The sequence below is a fragment of the Pseudorasbora parva genome, chromosome 11 (assembly GCF_024679245.1).
Source record: "Pseudorasbora parva isolate DD20220531a chromosome 11, ASM2467924v1, whole genome shotgun sequence".
Lineage (NCBI taxonomy): Eukaryota > Metazoa > Chordata > Actinopteri > Cypriniformes > Gobionidae > Pseudorasbora > Pseudorasbora parva.
This window is the reverse complement of record NC_090182.1, coordinates 41,981,949-42,007,644: the sequence shown is the minus strand read 5'-3', so window position 1 is coordinate 42,007,644 and position 25,696 is coordinate 41,981,949. Positions and strand designations below refer to the sequence as shown.

The window sequence follows — 25,696 nt, the reverse complement described above, 5'->3', positions numbered from 1 at the left end:
ATGATAGATACAAATCACTAATGCAAGAGTAGACTATGAATGTAAACAACTATAATAGGGTCATATTGATATTTTAAAGGGATAGTATGGACCTGTATGGTTTTAGTTTTAGGTTTTCAAGCTTCATAAAGCACAGCTAAATCATAAAAGTATCACAAAAAGTCTGTGTTCTGAGTGCTAGGCTATATTCCAACCAAGTCTTCAAAAACCATATGATTGTTTTTGTCTAGCTCTCCTTTTATGAGAGCATTTAAGAGTACACGAGAGAACAAGGATTCTTTTGAGTAAAATTAGTCTCTCCAGTTTATCTATCATGCCTGTTGTCTGTTGTAAAAGAAAAATCTCTGCCATACTTTCCAAAAATACGCTATATATATAGTGGCTTTATATGTCATAATAATAACTATGACAAATGTGCTAATGCTAAGATAAGATTTTAAGAGAGAAAATGCATATAATTAGCTGAGCAGGACATAAATATGCAAACACTTTTGGGCCCTATAACAAAGTATATAGTCATGTTTATATTCCCCTAGCTTCAGTTTCTGTCTATTATAAATATTTATGCATATGCAAACAATTTGAGGTGAAAACAGATTTGAAAAAAGAGCCAGTCCTCTAATAACCACCATTTTGGTTGATCCAGTGCGACGTCTAAACTTATAAGAACTTTACATAAGTGTCTGCTAAACCACGTTTTCAAATAAAGTTAAATAAAACAAAAATAATATGAAAATAAATCAGTTTATGATCATCATTTCAATCGTTGATCTGAGCATCACACCTGTTCCCGTTCAGGGCATGTAGAACTGTGTGTTCTCTGCTATCATTTGGACACTTTATTAATTATTAGAACTAGCTTTACTTCTAATAAACAATACATGTCATTATATGATGAACATGAACATTGTACTGTCCGCTAGTTAGTGTCTGTCGAGCAAAAAAACTTTTGGAGTGTGGAAAAAGGGTCACTTACATCTCAAACAGAAAACACGTCGGGATTTTCACCCTCTTTCCTTTCAGCTTCAGGATGTTCCCACAGGTTATAAATGATTTATTTAGAAAGTCAACGCTCTCTGGGTCCCTTGCTGCAAATGACACATCTTCGTCTCGTAAAATATCTTACACAGCACTTACACTGATCTGGTGTAAAAGTTTCCCCGCGTTAAAATGTGCGGCGGAGAGACAGCGCTCAACCCCGAGCGACGTTTTCAAACGTGCCACTTGCACACAGCTGACGGAATTCCCTAAATGCATCCTACGTCACGCCCGAGCAGCCAATCGCGGATTTGCTTGGTCGTCGCTACGGTAACAGGACACGAAGGAGAAGGAAAGGGCACGTGGTGATCTTTACAACAGTCAGATTACCAGACTATTTATGGCCCGTCCGGTCATCTGAAGAGCATTGCTACATAGAGCAGAAGTCGGAGAATAAACGCTTAGCTTTAATGGTAGCTGAATGGTATGTTTATGAATAAAGTGTCAGAGTCGGCTGTGTGAAAAAATTCTCCTCGCTCGCGTGTGCATTAGTATTCAAATGTTACATAATGATAAAACTTTAAGACTTTGTACAGGCTTACACTAGTTCAACTTAAAAAACTAACAAACATTGAAACCGCATCTTTCAGTCTCAATTAGATTCGTTTTAAACCTTTATTTTTCGTCATTGAATATATAAGAAAGTAAATAGTTAAATGATTTGGATTATTGTATAGGGCACTAATGCAAAGGTCAAGAGCTTTTTTTTCTTTTTCTTTTTTCGTAACTTCATGCAGTAGCCTATACAAGTCCATACAAAAATAGACAGACACTGGAGAGGTTGACAAACATGAACTTTTAATATAAAATCAAGATTTTAGGTTACAAAGTTTCAAAGGGTACAAACATTACATTTTCTTTTAATCAAAATATAAGGTCATAAAACTGCAAGACAATAATAAAAGGTAGCTTTAGTTGAAGAATGTTACATTAATCTCAGGTACATGAAGTCAAACGTGTCATTATTATGCAATTTTGTGCCTGATGTTCCTACATTCACGGAGTCCTGTGCTGTAGTGACATCTGTTGGCATTTAACACACTATTTACATCAGAATTGCCTAGAGCAGTGCACTTTCCAATCCCACAGCACTGCACATGTGTATTTCTCTTTTATTTAACACACTTAACTCAGATCAACTGCTTAGAAGAGAGCTCCATCATCAACTGGATGCATGGTCCTTTGCATGTTTGCTTCCAGAATGAGATTTCTTCTTCTTCCCAGGATTGATGAGTATTCGGGAAACCTGAGGCTTCGGGAAACTAGGCTAGTTCTCAAGGATGCAGAAGCATTGTTGATACCTCGGGTCTTTAGTGACCCGGGAAGTCATTCACTATACCCTCCTCATTCCTTTTTTAAAGTTAAACATACAATTTCTTTGTATTTCTGAATCAATTCATTATAAACAATATAACAAGAATAAAATAATGAAAGTATATAAAATAAAATAAATGTTAAGGTCGCAAATGATTATACAGTGTTTAACAAATATATTTTATTCTGCACAACAATAATTGAACCTTTAATGGCTATCTTACTCTAATATCAGGAGAGTTTTATATTATTGCAACAGTTAGAGATCCATCTGTGTTAGATACACTAAAGAGCCAAATATGTAATAACTATTGATTGCCGAAAAATTTATGCATTTAATGGAACACTCCACTGTTTTTGAAAATAGGCTCTTTTTCCAAATTCAAATCCAGTCAGCCGATCTCCAGGTCTAATGGTAACACTTTCAACATAGCTTAGCGTTTGACTACCCAACTCTCCTGCTGGCAGTACCGGGTTCAAGTCCTGCTAGGAGTAAGTCGTTTTTGGATAGTATCAGTTTTTATTTTCGTTTTTTTTTCCTGAAAAATCTAAATGAAAGGCCTTTAAATGGTCTCTCAGTCTAGTTCTGTAGGCTACATTATCATGGGGAAGACTGATGACTTGACAGTAGTCCAAAACCTCGCACATGTTGAGTTGTGAGTTGAGTTGAGTGTTGAGTTGAGTTGAGTGTTGAGTTGAGTTGTGAGTTGAGTGTTGAGTTGAGTGTTGAGTTGAGTGTTGAGTTGAGTTGTGAGTTGAGTTTTGAGGTGAGTTGTGAGTTGAGTTGTGAGTTGAGTTGTGAGTTGAGTTGAGTGTTGAGTTGTGAGTTGAGTTGTGAGTTGAGTTGTGAGTTGAGTTGAGTGTTGAGTTGTGAGTTGAGTTGTGAGTTGAGTTGTGAGTTAGTTGTGAGTTGAGAGTTGAGTTGTGAGTTGAGCTGTGAGTTGAGAGTTGAGTTGTGAGTTATAATAATGCGTTCGATTTATATAGCGCTTTTCAAGGCACTCAAAGCGGTTTACATTGAAGGGGAGAATCTCCTCAACCACCACCAATGTGCAGTATCCACCTGGATGATGCGACGGCAGCCATATTGCGCCAGAACGCCCACCGCACACCAGCTTATGGTGGAGAGTTGAATTGAGTTGAGTTGAGAGTTGAGTTGTGAGTTGAGAGTTGAGTTGTGGGTTGAGTTGTGAGTTGAGTTGAGTTGAGTTGTGAGTTGTGAGTTGAGTTGTGAGTTGAGTTGAGCTGTGAGTTGAGTTGAGCTGAGTTGTGAGTTGAGTTGTGAGTTGAGTTGAGTTGAGCTGTGAGTTGAGTTGAGCTGAGTTGTGAGTTGAGTTGAGCTGTGAGTTGAGTTGAGCTGAGTTGTGAGTTGAGTTGAGTTGTGAGTTGAGTTGAGTTTTGAATTGAGTTGAGTTTTGAGTTGAGTTGTGAGTTGAGTTGAGTTTTGAGTTGAGTTATGAGTTGAGTTGTGAGTTGAGTTTTGAATTGAGTTGAGTTGTTAGTTGAGTTGTTAGTTGAGTTGTGAGTTGAGTTTTGAGATGAGTTGAGTTTTGAGTTGAGTTGAGTTGAGTTGAGTTGTCAGTTGAGTTGAGTTGTGAGTTGAGTTGTGAGTTGAGTTGAGTTTGAGTTGTAAGTTGAGTTGAGTTGAGTTTGAGTTGAGTTTGAGTTGAGTTGTAAGTTGAGTAGTGAGTTGTGAGTTGTGTTGTGAGTTGAGTTGAGTTGAGTTGTGAGTTGTGAGTTGAGTTGTGAGTTGTGAGTTGAGTTTGAGTTGAGCTGTGAGTTGAGTTGTGAGTTGAGTTGAGTTGTGAGTTGAGTTGTGAGTTGAGTTTTGAGTTGAGTTGTAAGTTGATTAGTGAGTTTTGAGTTGAGTTTTGAGTTGAGTTGTGAGTTGAGTTTTGAGTTGAGTGTTGAGTTGAGTGTTGAGTTGAGTGTTGAGTTGAGTGTTGAGTTGAGTTGTGAGTTGAGTTTTGAGTTGAGTTGTGAGTTGAGTTGTGAGTTGAGTTGTGAGTTGAGTTGTGAGTTGAGTTGAGTGTTGAGTTGAGTTGTGAGTTGAGTGTTGAGTTGAGTGTTGAGTTGAGTTGTGAGTTGAGTTTTGAGGTGAGTTGTGAGTTGAGTTGTGAGTTGAGTTGTGAGTTGAGTTGAGTTGAGTGTTGAGTTGAGTTGTGAGTTGAGTTGTGAGTTGAGTTGAGTGTTGAGTTGTGAGTTGAGTTGTGAGTTGAGTTGTGAGTTGAGTTGAGAGTTGAGTTGAGTGTTGAGTTGTGAGTTGAGTTGTGAGTTGAGTTGTGAGTTGAGTTGAGTGTTGAGTTGTGAGTTGAGTTGTGAGTTAGTTGTGAGTTGAGAGTTGAGTTGTGAGTTGAGTTGTGAGTTGAGTTGTGAGTTGAGAGTTATAATAATGCGTTCGATTTATATAGCGCTAAAACCTCGCACATGTTGAGTTGTGAGTTGAGTTGAGTGTTGAGTTGAGTTGAGTGTTGAGTTGAGTTGTGAGTTGAGTGTTGAGTTGAGTGTTGAGTTGAGTGTTGAGTTGAGTTGTGAGTTGAGTTTTGAGGTGAGTTGTGAGTTGAGTTGTGAGTTGAGTTGTGAGTTGAGTTGTGAGTTGAGTTGTGAGTTGAGTTGAGTTGAGTGTTGAGTTGTGAGTTGAGTTGTGAGTTGAGTTGAGTGTTGAGTTGTGAGTTGAGTTGTGAGTTGAGTTGTGAGTTAGTTGTGAGTTGAGAGTTGAGTTGTGAGTTGAGTTGTGAGTTGAGTTGTGAGTTGAGAGTTGAGTTGTGAGTTATAATAATGCATTCGATTTATATAGCGCTTTTCAAGGCACTCAAAGCGGTTTACATTGAAGGGGAGAATCTCCTCAACCACCACCAATGTGCAGTATCCACCTGGATGATGCGACGGCAGCCATATTGCGCCAGAACGCCCACCGCACACCAGCTTATGGTGGAGTGTTGAATTGAGTTGAGTTGAGAGTTGAGTTGTGAGTTGAGAGTTGAGTTGTGGGTTGAGTTGTGAGTTGAGTTGAGTTGAGTTGTGAGTTGTGAGTTGAGTTGTGAGTTGAGTTGAGCTGTGAGTTGAGTTGAGCTGAGTTGTGAGTTGAGTTGTGAGTTGAGTTGAGTTGAGCTGTGAGTTGAGTTGAGCTGAGTTGTGAGTTGAGTTGTGAGTTGAGTTGAGCTGTGAGTTGAGTTGAGCTGAGTTGTGAGTTGAGTTGAGTTGTGAGTTGAGTTGAGTTGAGTTTTGAATTGAGTTGTGAGTTGAGTTGAGTTTTGAGTTGAGTTATGAGTTGAGTTGTGAGTTGAGTTTTGAATTGAGTTGAGTTGTTAGTTGAGTTGTTAGTTGAGTTGTGAGTTGAGTTTTGAGATGAGTTGAGTTTTGAGTTGAGTTGAGTTGAGTTGTCAGTTGAGTTGAGTTTGAGTTGAGTTGTGAGTTGAGTTGAGTTTGAGTTTGAGTTGAGTTGAGTTGTGAGTTGAGTTGAGTTGTGAGTTGAGTTTTGAGTTGAGTTGTAAGTTGAGTTGAGTTGAGTTTGAGTTGAGTTGTAAGTTGAGTAGTGAGTTGTGTTGTGAGTTGAGTTGAGTTGAGTTGAGTTGTGAGTTGAGTTGTGAGTTGTGAGTTGAGTTTGAGTTGAGCTGTGAGTTGAGTTGTGAGTTGAGTTTTGAGTTGAGTTGTGAGTTGAGTTTTGAGTTGAGTTTTGAGTTGAGTTGTAAGTTGATTAGTGAGTTTTGAGTTGAGTTGAGTTTTGAGTTGTGTTGTGAGTTGAGTTGAGTTTTGAGTTGTGTTGTGAGTTGTGAGTTGTGAGTTGAGTTGTGAGTTGAGTTGTGAGTTGTGAGTTGAGTTTTGAGTTGAGTTTTGAGTTGAGTTGTAAGTTGATTAGTGAGTTTTGAGTTGAGTTTTGAGTTGTGTTGTGAGTTAAATTAAAACTGAGAAATTTAGGTTAATATTTTGTCATGAAAAATGTCTTCATTAAAATGCATGTAAAGTCATAAAATGCTGAAAAAATATAATGTATTATTTATTTTGATTGTGGTGTGAAATATAATGTCTTTGTCAGATTGAGCCTCATGTTACATTGCCTTTATCACATATGGAGAGCTCTGTGCTTCTGCTTAAGATGAGTCAGGTATTTAAGAACAGTCACTCACCTTAATGTAGTTATGGAGCTTGTCCACTGCTGTCTTTTAGCCTGCGGAGAGTCATACATTAACAGTCCAGAAATCACTTAGATGGTTTCACTTTCCTGAGCTGGGAAATCTGCTGAACACAGACAATCAATGAAGTGGATCCAAAGCTCCCTATCAGTTTCCAGGAGACTTTGTAATACATCCCATATAGCATACACACTCTGTTGGACTACCTGGTTAGAGACATGGATGAACATATAAACAGATAAACTGACAAATAACCCTAATGATGCTGAAAAAATGTATTCAAAAATAAAACCACCACTTCACTTATAATGACAAAATATGTCAAACTACCTTTGTACAATGTATCAGGATCTCTAGCAGCAGCACATATTCATTTGGGTGCCAATAGTATAATCGGTCATATCACTATCTTTTCAGCTTCCTCAGTGAGTGCCAGCAACAGAGAGATGTGCTACAGATGATGCACATCATAATGCGAGTCCATGAGCGTCGTCCTGTCTGACCTCTGGTCCATCCCATCGCCCCAGCAGTATGAGGTCAGAGAGAATAGAGGTCCAGCGCTATCCCACACTCCATAAGGTAGACTAAACCCTTTATCTGTCTATTCCCAGCACAGGCTGCCCTGGCCACAGCCGCTATCAACAGAAAGACCGCAATATGCCTCACATAAACAAAATCCAGCCTCAGCTCTGTCTCAAAATAGATTTCTCTTTCTTGTCTTTCACCCCTTGTTGTTCACGGCACTGAAAAGATTGTCTGGAAAACACAGAGTGGAACTCACACTGAAACGACACCAGGGATGGACAGATTCAACCTCGCGTTTTCAGTCAGCAGCATGTTCACAGAAGATAACAACAAAGATTTATATTTCTGTATAGGAAGTATTTTCTGTGTGAAGGCCAATCAGCTTAAAGGAAAGTTCAATGGCTTCAATATAACTTAAGCTCTACACACAATCTGTGGTATGCTGTTGATGTCTAGTGTGTTATGTTGCTGTTTGAGCATAAAGAACATCTGCAAAGTTACAACGCTCAAAGTTTAAATCAAAGGGAGATATCTGCTTTTAAAAAAATAAATTTCTAAGGACTACAACAAACGGTCGGTAGGGACCATACAGATATTCCTCCAGGGTAGTTGACATCACCAGCTCTAATACTGACATAATTACCCCTCCTCTGAGAATATTAAATAAGGGGATGAGGCCATTTTTTATTGCTGTAGAGAAGAGTTGTTGTGGTATAGTTAGTAGGCTGGAGTGTTGTTGCCGCAATGCCGATGAAACGCTGTTATTTTCATCCGGATTGCAGGTCCACTTTGTTCAGCCTTTCTAGGGACAGGGGAGTTAGGGATCAATGGTTAAAACATATTTTAATTTTTTTTTGGTCCCTCATAATTATTACCCAAATCTCACTCTCTGTGCTGCAGATTTTACGGAGGAAAGCTTCCACAATCTTCGCGAGTTCAATGCAGGATTCACACACGGCTTGTCCTGAAAGATGGAGCAGTTCCAACTTTAAAAAAAGAAGCTCTTTACGGGCCATAACCTGTAAGTATGATTGATTGTTCTTCTATCCGTTTCCTGTAATAGTTTGTATTGTTAATTGCACGTTGTAGCAAGGAAGTAAACAAATGACAACGCAGTTTGGCTCTGTGAACCAGTTTGTTAAATGCTCATTCATACTTAACGTTATCCGACAAACACCGTAACGTTACAAACTTTTTAAAATCTCAACAGCGAAATTGGAATTAGTTAAATGATTCTTTGATTAGAGCTTTTATGTATTGTTTATCTACATGCTTGTTTATCTACATGCTTGTTTATCTACAGGCATGCTAAACATGGTTCTTTGTTTGATTTGGCTACTATAGTAAAGCCAATGCTTAGTGTTCGTTTTGGGTTAATAGTTCTTGCAACAGATATTTGGCTATTATCGTTCGAAAAATACAAAAGGTGCCGTTCAGTAGTGATCACTATATATCCGCAGTATTCACGGCCGGTAAAGGTAAGGGGTTTCCGAAACACGTGCAGTAGGCGGTTAGCGAATCACAACACACTGGGCCAACTAACCAATCTGAGCCCATTGCGTATTTTTGAGGGACTGGCTTCATAGAACCCGGAAACCAAGGAGGGACAGAGCAGTGTAGAATAAAGGTAAAATATATGAAAAATAATGAATAATGAACCATGAACACACATTACAGTGCACCCCACAAACACAATCAGGCGTTCAAAAGAATGTGTTTTACAAATGAGGCAGTTGCACCCTGACATTGACTTTATGTGTTTTAAGTCATTGTGCATGTCAATCAGCTTCACATTGCTGTTTTAAACCCATACATTTCCGCTGTTACTGAGAACACTTTTTGTTAGATAAGTTTTTGCTATTTAACTGAAGAACGAGTCGACATTAGTGTCACTGTCGATACAGCTTAACTTGTTTTGAAGGCAAAAGACTCCTTTAAAGATTCAGACATCGAGTATCTGCAAACAGTTTGAGAAGCACAACGACTGACTGGAGGTGAACTTTATGGACTGAGGCGAGTAACCAGCCCTTCACATCAGCACTAATGGCCAGTCACTCAAGCGTAAAGTGGCCGCTCTTGAGCCGTCACAGACAATTTCGTCTTTGCATATTCTTAAGATCTTTACCGGGCAGTGCGGTCACAAATCAAAACACATTAAGGGAAGGCCTTGCTAATTTAGATTTAATAAATGTGACTTAAGGGCAACACTGTCACACAAAGTTAACTTAGACACCATGACTTCCCTCATTAAGTAAAGACGTTAAGACATAAATGGCTTCAAGGTTTCTGTTGATGCTCTACATGCCACCATTTTCATGGCTGGTAGAATAAACAAGACTGAACTTTTGTTTGCTCATAAATATGCAGCGCTACAGCTTACCTTTTTAAGACCTGCTGTTTGTAATACTATTGTGCAACTTTTTTTTGACTGAGGAAACGAGTGAAAGCGACATGAGAGATGTTAACCAATTAAAAGAGTTTCTTCCAGTAAAACAGTTTTACATGCTGTTAGCATGAGATGGCAAGCTTTTACTTAAACCCTGGTAGATTGTGTAAAACAAGCCCACTTCAGTTAATTATTTTGGGAATAGAGTTCTGACATCCTGCTTTGTTCAAAGTCTTCATGAAACAGCCGATGACAAATAAGGTTTATTTAGAGGCAAGCAGCTTGCTTTTCCCCAGTAAACACAAGGAAATAAATCTTTAGAACATGATATTTAGACAAAGCTGATGTTTAGTCTGAGGAAAAACTACTTTTGGGAGCATTGGTTGAAAATGAAAACAACGCAAAACTTTGTTGAACAGTGATTTTCATGTTTAAAAATAGAATTCCGAACGCTCCCGATAATCTCTCGCACCGAGGTAATCTATTTCTCCAGTTGTTTCTGAAAGGTCGGAGGCGTAATGAAGATGAGTAGTTCATTAATCAGGCAGTGTGTCGGCTCAAAGGTATCAGGACCGCTGGCATTTCGAATCAAACACACCAGGACCTCCGATGAAATTGTGTAAAAGGCCAAGAGGAAATGACATCATTGCAAACACTTGGTGTACTTGACCAAGACAAACCATGTGTATTGTAAAAACTGAAGTGCAGGTAATCTCCACAATTACCTTAACTATTGAGAGTGTGATGTTACACCCGAACCAGTGGGGTTAACGGTCCTCTCTATATGTCATAGTGTTTATTATTTATGACAAAATAAAGTCAACATGACTTATGAAAGTGGGGAAGTAAGTACCTATGAATTATTTACTGTCACATTCTGTTGCAGTGGACAGATATGTAATGCTCTCAAAAACATTTGGATTGTAAATAAAAAGATGATCATATTCTTGCTTTAAAAGACCCACCTCACCTCTCTTTAATTTTCCATTTATAATGTTACAAAATATTTATATGTCAAAGAAATGCTGTTTCTATTAATCAAAGAATCCAAAAGGTTAAGAAAATTAAGCAGCACAACTGTTTTCGACATTGATAATACAGCAATATTTTTCAAAATTTAATACAATGGGAATAAAGGACAATGATCATACCAAATATTGCTCTTTAAAAGGCGTCCAGTTTATTAGCATGACTTAACTATAAAAACAGTTTTTAATATGAGCTCTTAATCATACATTTAGACTATTGAAGCTTGTTTCCGTCACAGAATAAAAAGAAAAGTAAAGGTAACTGTGACTTTATCTCGCTATTCAGACTTTTTCCTCACAATTGCGATGTTACATTATTGTGATATAAACTCACAAATATGTATTTTTTCCTCAGAATTGCAAAATATAAACTCACAATTGTGAGAAAAAAGTTTGACAAAGTTTTATTATTATTCTTCCAGGCTCAGCAAACAATCAATCTGTGAATGTGACGTCAGAGAGCAGCAAAACGACGCCTTAACCGAAGAAGACAAACTCCTAATTCTGTAGCCTCGCCAACCGTTTCGTGCCTGGCATGTTAGTTAAATAAAATAGGCCTTCATGGAGCTAAACCAGATCGAACTTAGAAGCAATGAAGCAAACATGCCATAACCTTCCTTCGGATTCCAAAAACCCAACTCACGTGGAGAATATTATTATTATTATTTTTCCCCGCTTCATTTCACCGGATTCGTTTGTGAGACTGGAACAATGCTGTGGCTTCTGGATATTAAAGGAATGACACAATTATGTCAATACATTTTTTTTTTTTAAAGTGTTACATGTCTAACAGTACCTTATTCACGGCTGGAGCATCCTTTGTATTTGAGGTGTTGTTGGTTCATTTTGCTGCGATTCGTGATCAGACTCGGACATGTATGGGCCAGGGCTCGCACTAGCTTAAATAGAGAAATACATGTGCGTGTGCGTTATGGACAGCTTGCGGTGATATATACATAGGGTTGGGAATCATGAGAAATTTTCCGGTTCCGGTTCCGATTCCGCCTAACGATTCCGGTTCCTTTAAAATTATTAAACAAATAGTGGTAAAGGAAAAAGGCACAATACACAACTTTAAACAATCCTTTTTTTGTGTTTATTACTTGCTCTCAAATGAATTTACAGGTTGGCAATGTAAAAAAAAAACGTCCTGTACTATACATATATTAGAGGATTAATCGAGCCATATGGAATTTATGGAAATAAAAATAAACATGTTCAAATTTACATCTCTGAAATTGTCTTATTAAATTTTCTCTCTCTGTTTTAGGGATGTTAACCGATGACCGTTTGACCCATGGTTGACCGTATCAACGTTAACCGATCAAAGTTGTCGGTTGTCGGTAAAAAAAAGTGATCTCTAAATTAGGCTATTATAGACAGTGGACTAAACGCTACTACAGTTAGCCGTCTCATTACAAAATCTTTTTGTGTGAAGTGAACATATCCCTCGCTCTCAATTTTTCATAACTCTCCTGTTTGTACTTAATAAACCAATAAAAACATTTGGGGCGAGGTCGCAGCGTTTGCACGCTCACAAGGTTTGCAAAAAGTAAACAGGCTAAAACACTCGAGGTTAGATCCAGGGCAGACGACAGTATGAAGCGTGCATTCCACATAAGATGGGCTTACATTTGGAAATATAATATCTACATTTCAGTGGTAACACATAAGGTGTTGATCGTCTTTCTTTATTATTGTTAGCACTAACTTACCTCGAAACTAAAGCGGCGTCTCTTCAGAGCTGTCATTTTCTTAAATGAGCCGCGGCAATGTTTAAATGAGCTCATAACGCTAGACAAATGCCTTTATTTTCAACGCGATCAGCTTGTACCCAAACCATTTCGAAACTAATGAGCCATGGTCCTCCGATTACAAACAAGCTCCTTGGCGCTGCGTTTGCGGGACTCGCGCTGTGGGGGATTTTAAAAAAGTGACGTGAGGGGAAGGGTTCGGCAGCGCTAAGACAGTGTGTGTGTGTGTGTGTGAGAGAGAGAGAGAGAGAGAGAGAGAGAGAGAGAGAGAGGGAGTGCGGCTCGCGGCTATGCTCCCAGCGTTTCGCACACACATTGCGCCAGAACCGTTTTCGGAACCGACACTCAGGAATTTTGCGCGGTTCCGGTATTTTTCAAAAATCAGTATCGGTTCTGCATAAGAACCGGTTCTCGGTTCCCAACCCTATATATACACAGATCAGGCTGGCCAAGTAATAAAAAATAACATTCTAATCAAACGCAGGTAGGAGCGAGATAAATCATTGTGTTTGTTTGATAAAGATGTTTTGTGAGCCCTATGGGCTCGTCATTATGGTCGCCGTTTCTCTACGTTGGAAGTTTTCAAAACAATTCCTCACGTGTAATGACAGCGGAGCCGAAGCTCATAGTAAAATGCAAACCTGTTATCCAATCCTAGCCGTGGGCGTTTACTTCCACATCTTCAGTGCGACACGCCCATAAAAAATAAGCGTTCCAGGAAAGAGCCCCAAAACCAGCGCAGAAAAATGACATTCATTATGATGTTTTTGAACTAAACACCACACAAACGTCATAAGTAGACCTCAGACAACAGTACACATTTTTTAAAAAGTTTATGACACCTTTAAACTATATTAAAATAGAAAACAATTATTTAGAATTGCAATAATTTTTACTGTATTTTTGTATCAAACAAATGCAGCCTTTCGTGAGTATAAGACACTTCGGTAACACTTTAGTTTGGGGAACACATATTCACGATTAACTATGACTTTTGCCTCAATAAACTCATAATTTACTGCTTATTAATAGTTATTAAGGTAGTTTTTGTAGCATTTAAGTTTAGGTATTATGTAGGATTAGGGATGTAGAATAAAGTCATGCAGAATAAGGCATTAATACGTGTTTATTAAGTTCTACTAAACAGCCAATATCCTAGTAATATGCATGCTAATAAGCAACTAGTTAATAGTTCATAACTGAACCTTAAAATAAAGGATTACTGAGACTTCTTTCAAAAACATGAAAAATGCACTAATCTCAAACATCTGAACTGTAGCTATATACATATTTTTACATTATATTAAGATAATGTTAAACATTTAAAATAAACAGCACATTTTGTTTGTCCAGTTATGTGACAGTTCAAACGAATCAGTGGTCCTTTACTGAAAGGTTGGCACTGCTTGAGTTGTCTGCTTTAACTGCGTTCTTCATATGGCCACACACGACTGTAATCTGCTCTCCAAAAGCCATTTCACTGCTTCCTGTCCAGAAGGGGGCGCTCATGAACCGCTCTACTCCATGCATTGGCTCTGATCTTTTATCCATAAGCATTATTATGGAAGTGGTGACACTCTGTAACCTCCACGGGTTACTCCTTAAACAGATGGACGCTTTCTGTCATAGGCTCTGACTGCTGTGGAGTAATGAGGACCTTTCACTTGTGAGGGACGACGGGAACATTTGCCTCTCCTTACGAGCCAATCACCTCCCTCTCATCTGATCGCTCAAGGGAGTCGCTCTTTGTAATTGCCTGGATTCACTTTGGCTGGTGGAAGTCAGGTAAGAGCGAACAAATGAGCTAAAGCATCAAGATACGGACCCCTAAAAAGAGATCCACAGAAGCTGGATCACTCCATATCCAATTACTTCCAAGGATGTGAGGAGGCACGCCATTCAGGGGATTATGGGTTATATGAGCCAGACTCTTGGGTTTGTGCAGTTTGACATCGCTGCCCTTTGGATTCAGAGCTGCTTCGCTCTTTAGGAGAGCTCAAAAACAAGGCCAGGTGCTGAAGGACACCGCAGCTTCCATAGGAAGAATATAATCGAGAAGTGAACCGCGGGAATTACGCCTCGATCCATGCAGAACTGAATATACGACTCTCTGCGGTGCTGCATAAAGAAGACAACAGAATGAAACATCTCCAGGGCACCACAGAGAGTCTAATTAGGCTGTGTAGGGTTTGTGTGATGTTCAGAATATCTCAGACAATCTGAAAAAATGGAGGATTCCAGTCGGAGTAAATAAAGTCGACCGGGGAACAAAAGTACATAAAGATGACAACAACACCAAATAATAGTATTCCAGAGAATATCTGTGCTTGTCGATGTGAAAACCACCACTATTTGTCAAATGTAGGCTGAATGACAGTGATGGAGTCTGCATAAAGCCAGTGAATTGATACACACAAGCAGCCACACACAGCTCTCCAGCAAAGTGCTCTGATGGAACGGTCGGGGCTTCCCAAAAATAGAGGAAAAGAGGAAAACAGGACACGTACACTCGCCCCACAACCTTTCAGTGCCTCTGCATCTGTGCACGTGTTGTTCGCCTCATCCAAGTTCAAAAACATCTACGCCAGTAAAAGCTGGAGGAGTGTGATCTGACAAAGACCTTCTGAATAGAGACTCTGTGTTTGATTTGAATGGAACTGATGTGTGCTTTTAAAGGGATATGCTGGGCTAAGCTCTGACAGTAAGTGGCTGACAGTATTTGGGGCAAAATATTGATTACCAATTTACCATTAATAAATAAATAATGCAAACATACCTCTATATACCCATATTATACCAATAGCATTATGACAAATTTGGTGTAGGTCCCCATTTTGCTGCTCAAACAGCCCTGACCCATCGAGGCATAGACTTCACTAGACCCCTGAGGGTGTGCTGTGGTATCTGGCACCAAGATGTTAGCAGCAGATCCTTTAAATCCTGTAAATTGCGAGGTGGGGCCTGCATGGATGGGACTTGTTTGTTCAGCACATCCCATAAGTGCTCGATTGAATTGAGATCTGGAGAATTTGTAGGCCAAGTAAAACCCTCAAACTTGTTGTTGTGCTCCTCAAATCATTCCTGAACCATGTCTGCTTTGTGGAAGGACACAATATCCTCTTGAAAGAGGCCACAGCCACCAGGGAATATAGTTTCTATGAAAGGCTGTACATGGTCTGCAAGAATGCTTGGGTAGGTGGTACATGTCAAGGTAACATCCAAATGGATGGCAGGACCTAAGGTTTCCCAGCAGATCATCTAGACCAGGCCTTCTTCTTCCATTTCTTCGTGGTCCACATGCGCTCGGTGGTGGACAGGGGTCAGCATGGGCATCCTGACTGGTCTGTGGATATGCAGTCCCATACTCAACAAACTGCAATACACTGTGTATTCTGACACCTTTCTATCAGAGCCAGCATTAACTTCTTGAGCAGTTTGAGTTACAGAAGCTTGTCTGTTTGATCAGACCACACAGGCCAGCCTTCGCTCCACACGTGCATCTATGAGCCGTGGCCGCCCATGACCCTGTGGCCAGTTCTCCACTGTTCCTTCATTGGAGCAATTTTGATAGAAACTGACCACTGCAGACCGAGAACAGCCGAGAAGATCCTCTGATGTATGGACATTTAAAATGAAAGTGAATGTGAATCTGTACATGTTAAATCATAGAAAATAAATAAATAAATAAACCTTTTCTGTGTAAAGCTGTATAAAAAGATTTCTGTACAAAACTGTTTCACAATGAAAACATAGCAGATAAAACAATGTTCATAATAAATGATGAGAACAATTGCACTACTCAAATTATTCACAAGTTTTAAAAGACAAATGAATAAAATGTGATTTGATAAAATGATTAGCTTTACATGTCTTGTTTTTACATTAGCTTTACACGTGAATTTCAATTTGTATTTATTAATTTTTAGATGGATTAGATACAATTTTTTTTGTGGTAATCAACATTATACCAAAAATGGATTAAATTTGTAATAAACTGGAATGATTGGATATTCAAACACAGAATGCAGCAACACAGTACGAAAGCAGCACGTTGAAATATTCACATTTAATAACAGAAGCCTCTTTGTAAAAATGCTTTACATGTTCTTGTTCAGTTCACTTAGATTTCAGTCCATCTGAAGTGTCTTTATTAAAAATTCATGGGAAAAAGACATAATAATGAATTAAGGGTTGTTCGACGACAGAGGAAACACAATCATTAGCCATTATTAATTCATGTTTGAGAGGCCAAATGTCTGACAAGCATTTGAAAATAATTTTTCATACTTATGGCCTGAGGAAATGGAAAAAGGGCAGTGGGAACCAATCATGTGTAATAAAGCTTTAGTTTCCCTCAGCAATAACCGAAGAAAAAAAAAGAAAAAAAAAACGTACAAATTGCACAACAGAAGAGCATTAGGGACGCTTGACTGTGCTGCCGGAAGAGCCTTCTCTCCTCTTCAGTCGCAACTCACACCGTTTACTCCTGACTAACAAACACTCACACGTTTGCACATGCAACACATACATGCGGCGCTCCGATTGTTAATTTGAGTTCACAAGCTCACTGCTCCACACATTTACAGCTGCTCAGTCTGGTAACCAGTCAACTGCAAGTGATTAGGGATGCACCGAAATGAAATTCTTGGCCGAAGCCGAAACCGAATAATAATGAAATGCTTGGCCGAAGACCAAAGGCCGAATACCGAACGCGGTGTTTGCGCATTTTCTCTATTAATTTGGCAATTCTTTTTACCATTACAATAATTAAATAGTAAAAATTTGCTTTTTACTATTCTGTGTTGCTTTTCTGAGAAATAAATCAAATAACAAAAATACAATTTCAAAATATTTAACACTGAATTTTTTTTTAACATTCCAGCAGATATTATACAAACTAAGCACAACATAACTTAAAATAAATAATTAGTAAAATAAAAAATATATTTTTATTTGGCCATCTTAGAAGCCCCCCTTCTTGAATAGCCTATGTTAGGCCTATAACTGACTGCTGAAAGAATGTAACTCTGTATGTCTACAACAACAAATGTGCATTGAATAGTGCACAACAAATAAAAAACTGTCCTAGACATAAGCCTACTTAGCCTACTTCTTCAGGAAAAGTGGCAGGTTCTTCTTTATGAAAAGTAGCTTCTCTGCTTTCTCACATGAAAGTCAGTTCCTCTTTTCATCGATGACATGAGATGCAGCACTAAACAGTGCTTCCACACTGCTGACATGTTTGCTGCATAAAGCACGCGGCTCTCACTCTACGTGGGTTACTTTTTGATCGCGTCATTAAAAACGTCATTGTTCGGCAAAAATTATTCGGCCTTTTTACTTATTCGGCCGAATGCCGAAAGTGCTTTTTTGGCTATTTTCGGCCGAATAATTTCGGTTGCCGAACATTCGGTGCATCCCTACAAGTGATTATAAAAAAAGTCCATATATAAAAAAATAAAACACATCAGATGAAAGAAAACCAACCATTAGAGATGGGAAAACACAGCCGGCCGCCTCAGATCGCTGAGGGACACAGGAGAGCTTCAGACTCTGTGGTCACCAGCTTAAGCAGGAAAAGCCTGAAGGTTTGAAAGGACGTGTGTGGCATAACTGCAGCCGAAGTGAGAGGAAATGTCTTCTGAAGGCGTATCCTTATCCCACGATTCCTCATTTTAATTAGCAGAGATGCTGAAAGTTGAACTTTTGCAGATTTTTGAAGCACTGGCCTAGATTGTAAAACCAATAAATTAGTCTGGGAGCAGATTCTGTTGTTGTAGTTTTTTTATTTAAAAATAGTAAGATATTCAAACATTTACAGGATATGTCAACAAAAGATTCTATGCAACTTTTCTGCAGACTATACAGAAGAGAAAAGAAATATATTCATGTTATTTATAAGGTGTCCTTTTTTTCTTTTTCTTTCTTTTCTTTTTTTACAAATTAGAGGTGAAACGAGAAAAAGACGTATGTTGACAGTTCAAGTCCTCGGTCCAGCAAACCCTGATTTTTACCCAATGAGTTTTCCGTCGCATCAGCAGCTCAGAGTCACGGTGCAGGTACACACACTCCGACATGTGCTTGTGTGTACACATACTAAAACATACTACACACACACCACAGTCTTGAGGTTCTTCAGGTCTCCAAGTGTTTTCTGAGATTTCCACATTTAAATCCCATGGGGCTGGGCGGATGGACATGGAGAGCTGGCAGGTGATTGGTGGTAACCCTCCACCCCCCCGGTCCATCTTTTTGTTTTTTTTCCGGGAAGCCCAACCCGTGTCTCTACGCCGACTTAATGCCCTCAAACCCACAGAACTTCCAGCGTTTCTCCAAACTAGCCCCGACACCCGTCAACTCCTGCTTGAACGTGCAGGGCAGCCGACCCAAAAGAGTCTCCACTTCTGTGGTACTGATCTGAAACAACAAGAACATCAACGATTAGGACGCTCCAAACCGCATGTACAGCTCTGAGACCACTAGTGAAAATGTGTCCAGTTTTCTCATTTAAAGTGCCCTATTATGGCTTTTCGTATGTTCCCTTCCATGCAGTATGTAATATCGCTGTTTGTGAATGTAAAGGTTCTGCAAAGTTGTAAAGTTGAAAGTGCACAATAAATAAAGATTGTCTTCCAAACAAAATAATCGACTAAGAACCACCTAAACGAGTCGTTTGTATTTGAATCCTAATGTGTGGCGGTTCTACATCACCAGGACATTTGCATAATGCACACCGATGTTGTACATCATCCGTCCGCAAACAACTTGACCCGCCCTCAGACGTCATTTTACTGACGACTGTTTCCCAAATCTCAGAGTTTAACACGGGATTCACAAAACGCTTGCTCTTGAAAGATGGGTCAGTACCCAGTTTAGTCGGACCAGCTGCTCCTCAGAATCACAAACTGCAAGAATGAATAATTATTGATTTTATGCCACATGTTTAAAATACGTAGTTTTGGGGCGCTATTCCATAAAACTGTCTTTATTAATGCAGATTGTCTGTCGTTCTTACTACTTGGAGTAAAAATAAAGGACGGAGCAAGATTTGTTTTACAAACTTTACTGTTACATGAGTCATTCACGTTAGTGCTGGGCTACCGTATGCGCTGTTATTGATACAGTTCCCGCATATGCACTTCAATAAGTTAGAAATATACACATGGGTTTGTTGACTCTTGTTAATGCTGAGGAATTACAGATGCAACATCTCATGATGTAACTCTGAATGAGTAGAGTATCACTGAGAAACATCCTGCTCATGTCGTCCTCGTGATGAATGTTTCATCATCGGACTCACTCTCAGATTGATAAGGTAAAATCGACGGGTATTCTGGTTAAAATACAAGTTAACCTCAATCAACAGCTTTTGTGGCATAATGATGATAACTTCATTTAGACTTGTCACTTTTTAAATAAAAAAGCCCAGATCTGGGTCAGTGAGGCACTAATAACGGAAGTAAATGGGGCCATCTGTAAACATTTCAATAGTTCCTAAACAAGACTTTTTTTTTTTTTTTACATTTAGACTCTTAGAACATGAGACTTTAGACTCTAGAAAACGTTAAAAAATAACTTTAGACTTTGAAAAATGTATCTCCTAAAACCCTAAATGACCATAAATATAACTAGAACAATTTCACGGCTCAAATAATACATTTTATGAATTTATCTAAGTGCTTTTCAAATTTTCACATTTCTGCTTTTAAGTCCTTCAAAAATTGGCCCTATTTACTGCCCCATTTATTATTATTATTGTTTATTTGGTAAAAATGTAGTTTGATGGTCTCTTTTGAACATTTTGTTGACTACAAGTAACTCCATCTCTCATACTCTCATTAGTATTAGTAGGCTGTCTGCTATATCTGCTGACTCTTTATTGTGATGCTTCTCCAACAGACACTCTACTGACTCAGGGTATTCTCACAAAAATGCGTATAAATAGTACGAGTGTGCAATGTCGTGGAATGTATACGCCAAAACTCATTTTGGCGTGTCTATGGCACGCTGTTTTTCGCGTGCATATGATACGCATTTTATGGCATATTATACATACGAACCCCCCACCCCACCACCCTAAAACCTACCCAAGCGCGTGTCATATATACGCCCCACCACCCTAAACCTACCCAAGAGCGTGTCATATATACGCCCCACCACCCTAAACCTACCCAAGAGCGTGTCATATATACGCCCCACCACCCTAAACCTACCCAAGCGCGTGTCATATATACGCCCCACCACCCTAAACCTACCCAAGCGCGTGTCATATATACGCCCCACCACCCTAAACCTACCCAAGAGCGTGTCATATATACGCCCCACCACCCTAAACCTACCCAAGAGCGTGTCATATATACGCCCCACCACCCTAAACCTACCCAAGCGCGTGTCATATATACGCCCCACCACCCTAAACCTACCCAAGCGCGTGTCATATATACGCCCCACCACCCTAAACCTACCCAAGCGCGTGTCATATATACGCCCCACCACCCTAAACCTACCCAAGCGCGTGTCATATATACGCCCCACCACCCTAAACCTACCCAAGCGCGTGTCATATATACGCCATAAAGTGCGTATCATATGCACGCGAAAAACAGCGTATCATATGCACGCCAAAATGTGTTTTGGCGTATACATTCCACGACATTGCACACTCGTACTATTTATACGCATTTATGTGTGATCGGGTTGACTGACTATAAGTAACTTTACAACTATTTTAACCCTACCAGTCTACTAATACTCTACTAACACTTTAATGTGAGGTGCAACTTTACTTATAGTCAACGGAATATGTTGAAGGGACCATCAAAACAAAGTAAAAGCATTTATTTTTTGAGAGAGGAGTAGAAATTATTTTTGTGACAATCAACGGTTGTTATGCCACAAATAGAGTTGAATGAGCTTAGTCTCCATCACAGCTTTCATTCACAGTTTATTGACATGTTCAGGTAAAATGTAAATGTCCCTAAAATAACATGCCGGTTTGCGTCTAATAAATCATTCATTCAGGAACGCTGTGCTGTGCAAGTTTGTGCTGCGAACTTCATATATTTTTGAAAATCCAGCTTTTAGTTTTTAGTTGATACAAACATGACAGCTTTCTTCTTCCACGAAGGAGTTGAGCATTACGACAGCTTTTTTTCCAGGCGAATCGTTGATGAACGCGACACACGTCTCCTAGAAATCCTGTAGAATTCCACCAATCAGATGATGATCCAATGTTGACTGCCTGTCCTATGTCACGTCTGAGGCTGAGACTAGACTGAGCATAAATATTCCTTTAGTACTTATGTTTCCGTACAAATTATGCTATATTGTATTAGCTTTACAAACTGAATGAACAACTGAACGCCAAAGGAATAGTAGTAACTATAAATACTGCATAATTACGTGCAACTAGCCCTGAACTAAACCCTAATCTTAACCATAACCCTAGTACTTATTTGCATAATTACACTGTAACAAGGACATCGTAAAATAAAGGGTAATCCACAAGTGTGTGTAAAGCTAATGTTAATTTTACCCAGTATGATTTAAGAATTATTCCAATATCATAGACATTTATTGAGTGTAAGAACATTTGGTCATCTGTACAAAGAGCCACACAAGTATTTGTTTGATAATTGACCTAGAAATGGTGTAGAATCTTAAATATTTCATTTGACATTTGCCTGCATTTGTCTAAATCTGATTTCTGAATCCCAGATTTTTGGACCCCACTGTATATAAGCGAACCATGAATCTCGAATGCGACATGAACTGTGTTCTTTACAGGATCGCGAAACCCACTTGCACCAGCTTATCGAGTGCCAGGCAGGGCGACGTGAATGGCGGTTTATCAATTAAACCCTCCCACTGGAGTGCATTGTTTTTAGTGAAAACAAGCGGGAGTGTTGATGAAGATATGAAGGCATGTGTGTGCTGCGGAGAGGGAGAGCGTGGGCACTGACAGCCGGAGGGCTTCAACTCAGAGCTGAAAAGATATAGAACCTCATTTTCACCCTCCATCTGTAAGTGTAAATTAGTCACTGTGTGACAGCAAAAGGAGAGCGCGAGAGAGAGATAAAGCCGAGGAGATGAAGGAAAATAAAGGGTAATCAACACTGCGCTATAGTAAGATGAGCGTTTTATTTCAGGATTAAACATTTTGGCAGGGAAAGCTTGAGGACTGTATTTGAGAACCGGAAGATGAAAACACTTAGGAAATGTGTGTGTGTGTGTGTGTGTGTGTGTGTGTGTGTGCGCGTGCGTGTGTGCGTGCGTGTGTGCGTGTGTGAGAGCTGTGCTTACACCCTGAGAACTTTCTGTCTGCTCAAGGGCTGTTTACTCAGCAGAACATTAGAATGGTAAGCAGACCGCCATACATGCTTTCAGTCTGTGTGTGTGTGTGTGTGTGTGTGTGTGTGTGTGTGTGTTGTGAACAGCAGTAAATACATTCAGTCAGAGTGAGTAGCCTGTGTGTGTTTGTCAAGGTTATAATCATCAGATAAAACTTTTATGAAGATCGAAACTAGTAAATAATAAAATTGTGTTTTCAAAAAACTAAAAATCAAATGTAAGTGCATGTTAAATTAATGTGCATGATCAATGGAGTTATAAAAATAAGTAACGATTCTGAACTGCCTGAAACGAGTTGTCAGCAATTCCAGTCGTACTTCCTGTTACATGCCTAAATAACAATGTAACACATTTGCATTCACAATCACAATCCCACCAGACTTGGCCATCTGATCAATCAGAGCAGAGTAGGCTCTGAGAAAAGAAGGACTTCGAGACTGAATCTTCAAAGAACTGCACTTTAAACTGTAACGCTCAAAATACTTCATTGGTTTGAGTAGGGCAAACTTAAACTGTTATGAGCATTTAGAACTTTTTTTCTTTTGAGTTTACAGCACTGACATATTTCAAGTAAACTGAACTGTTTCATTGTTTTGAGTTGTATGAACTCATTCCCTTTAATTTAGACTAACTTAAATTTAACTGAAACTGGGCAGAGATTTTTTTTAAATTATTTCTCAGCATGCTTTGCACACGGCACTCGAAATGGAGAGTAAATGCTAAAATTAATTAATATATATATGTTATTTTTTCTCATTAAGATTAATGGTAAGGGAGATTTAGTAGTGATTAATGTTTTGCTGATTAATGTATGCTAATTTAGAAGAGTTTCTGTTAAAGGAACTGTATGTAAGAAATGTATTTCAATGAATCATAAAATGGACCCGATCGGTTACTACACATTAAAGGTGCACTATGCAACTTTCCGTCCACTGGAGGGCGCCTATTCTAAACAAAGGCGTAGTTTGATAACGCAAAGTTTAAGCGCAGCATCTTGGGACATGTGGTCTTCACCTCACAGCCGGTGGAAAATAGGACTCGGGCAGAAATCATGTTCATGTATGCGGTTATTAACGTTACTGTAGTGTAAAACAGAGCAGGACAGTGTTGTGGAGCTGAGCACGGCCGCTGGAGCGATTGTTAAACAAACACACGGCTCGCGAGCACCGGGACTTTTATTATGACGGATCTGCTCTTTCGGTTATGATTTTGAGGTAATGCAGCTCTGTTTATCATATTAGATACATTTAAGTGTGTTTAAAATGATGTTATGACGTTACTCTGTGCGTTCACTTGTTCACACTGCTAAGAGTAAAGCGCTCCTGCCAAATAAAACCCGAAACCGAGGGTAGCGCAGATATGAAGTGATTGACAGGCGACTCCCTCAGACGCTATGCTGAAACGTTCCGGTCCTTAGTTAAAATAGCAATTTTCTCACAATTTACAAATAGTTGGAAACATCTGGGATATTGTAGGTACTCAACTGAACAAAATATATAACACCGGCCTAGTGGATTTTGGATATTTTACTGCAAAAATACTACATAGTGGACCTTTAAGAAATCATGTTGATTTCAAATACTAAAGGGGTTCGCACACCGAACGCGAAGCTCAGCGGTGCTCGGCGCTGCACCACGTCTTTAAAATTCGAACACATTGTTTTAAATGAGTGTACACACACCGGTGGCGGCATTCGGCGACTCAGGAAGTTGTTTAAAATCCTGCCATGCCACAGAGCGCCATTTTAAGGTTTTATATTAAATGTATATTTCCCTCAAATCGTTAATGTACACACTGATTTCACCCTGTGCTACAAAATACACCCAACGTGCAGCTCTTCTGTCAGAAGTCGATTCAAAATTGAGCTTAATAGTGAATTTCTGAACTGTAAATCCTGGTACCTTAGTGTCCAGCCGCTGTAAATAGGAGCAGATATATTCAATGCTGGCTCCAAAAGGATGGACGTGAAGAAACGTTGAGATGATTCCTGTGGAAGCAAAGCCAAAGATGAACCACTGATCTACACAATATAAACCTAACAGTTGTTCCAAAGCCTTTTAGAAGCTGCTAGCTTTTAGCCATATTTTTAGTAAGTACTATGAATGAAGTACAATATCACTGATACCATTCATGACACTGATGTCTCTAATAAAAAAATTTGTCTCAGTTTCTGGGGATGAAATTAATTATTACAGTGGTCGAGAGCTCAACGTGCTCAAAAGTTTATTTTGCGCATTAAGTTTGCGCATAAATTTAATAAGAAAATGACTAGTTATACCATTTGAAATATTTGGACATGCTAAATAGAAAGTATAAATAGACAACTATTTTTGACAGCCCTAATTTATCACATTTATAAATATATTACACCATTGTAAATAAATACTGTATATAGCATAAAATATATGTACAGTATACAAATAAATATATTTGTTTAATATATAAATATATATATTAATTTGTATTTAAAAAAATATTTTATTAACAAATATACATGAATGTACTTACTGTATGTAAATTTATTTAATATTTATTTAATTATATAAATATGACACAAACAAAAATGAGAGTGTGCCTATGAGGCCTTAAAATGCCACCTACATAGGTAGCTCTGGTTTTGGAACAGAGCACAACTGCTCAGCATCTGATATTTCCAAACGCTGATTTGCAAATTCCAAGTACTTGAGGTGTTTTCCCTGAAGTGGATGTCTTCATCGCTTAACTCTGCCTCTTGAACTTTCTAAATGATTGTGAGTGTTTAACTGGAGTTTTGATGCTGTTTGGCGTAATCAAGGTCGTTCTTCGGCCTGATGAGTGTTTCATTCACACACTCCAACATATGGAATAACAATAACAGCTGCTATTAGCACTTCTGGCTTGAATGTGATTGAGAATAACTCAATTATTCTGAATGCATTACGGTATAACCAGGGAAGCAAATCAGCTCTCCAGAGAGAAACGCACAGGTGCCGCAAAGTCAATATTCCATTAGTCTTGATGGACTGTAGACATAGTTTATATATTATACGCATGTTTCATCGCAGTGTGTTTGGATTACTATACCTTTCCATTTACACACATTGATCCAAAGCCAAACATTGTAAGGTGAAAGAAAATGGACCTTTTATAATGTAATGCAATGTTTCACTAATTAATGCACAAGTGCTA

The 25,696-nt window shown here is 38.9% G+C and overlaps 2 protein-coding genes and 1 long non-coding RNA gene across 9 annotated transcripts in view; 1 reads left to right on the top strand and 2 right to left on the bottom strand.

The window, feature by feature from the left end:
* Positions 1 to 1,207, bottom strand: part of wu:fb13g09 (ATP-binding cassette sub-family C member 5) — a 49,134-nt gene extending 47,927 nt beyond the window's left edge. The window contains exon 1 of the mRNA XM_067457984.1: positions 977 to 1,207. The gene's annotated coding sequence lies outside the window, so the exon portion shown is untranslated. The remainder of the gene's footprint in view (positions 1 to 976) is intronic.
* A 5,755-nt stretch (positions 1,208 to 6,962) lies between these two features.
* LOC137093216 (uncharacterized) lies at positions 6,963 to 14,758 on the top strand. The gene is made up of 3 exons (XR_010908411.1): positions 6,963 to 7,064; positions 7,911 to 8,031; positions 13,808 to 14,758. It is a non-coding gene; the product is annotated as an uncharacterized lncRNA (long non-coding RNA).
* A 3,186-nt stretch (positions 14,759 to 17,944) lies between these two features.
* Positions 17,945 to 25,696, bottom strand: part of enox2 (ecto-NOX disulfide-thiol exchanger 2) — a 360,733-nt gene continuing 352,981 nt past the window's right edge. For all 7 annotated transcript variants that reach the window (XM_067457977.1, XM_067457978.1, XM_067457979.1 and 4 more), the window contains 2 exons: positions 24,430 to 24,515; positions 17,945 to 18,595 (listed from right to left, as the gene is read on the bottom strand). In XM_067457977.1, the coding sequence (XP_067314078.1) occupies positions 18,464 to 18,595; positions 24,430 to 24,515 (218 nt within the window). In that variant the 3' untranslated portion in view covers positions 17,945 to 18,463. The remainder of the gene's footprint in view (positions 18,596 to 24,429; positions 24,516 to 25,696) is intronic.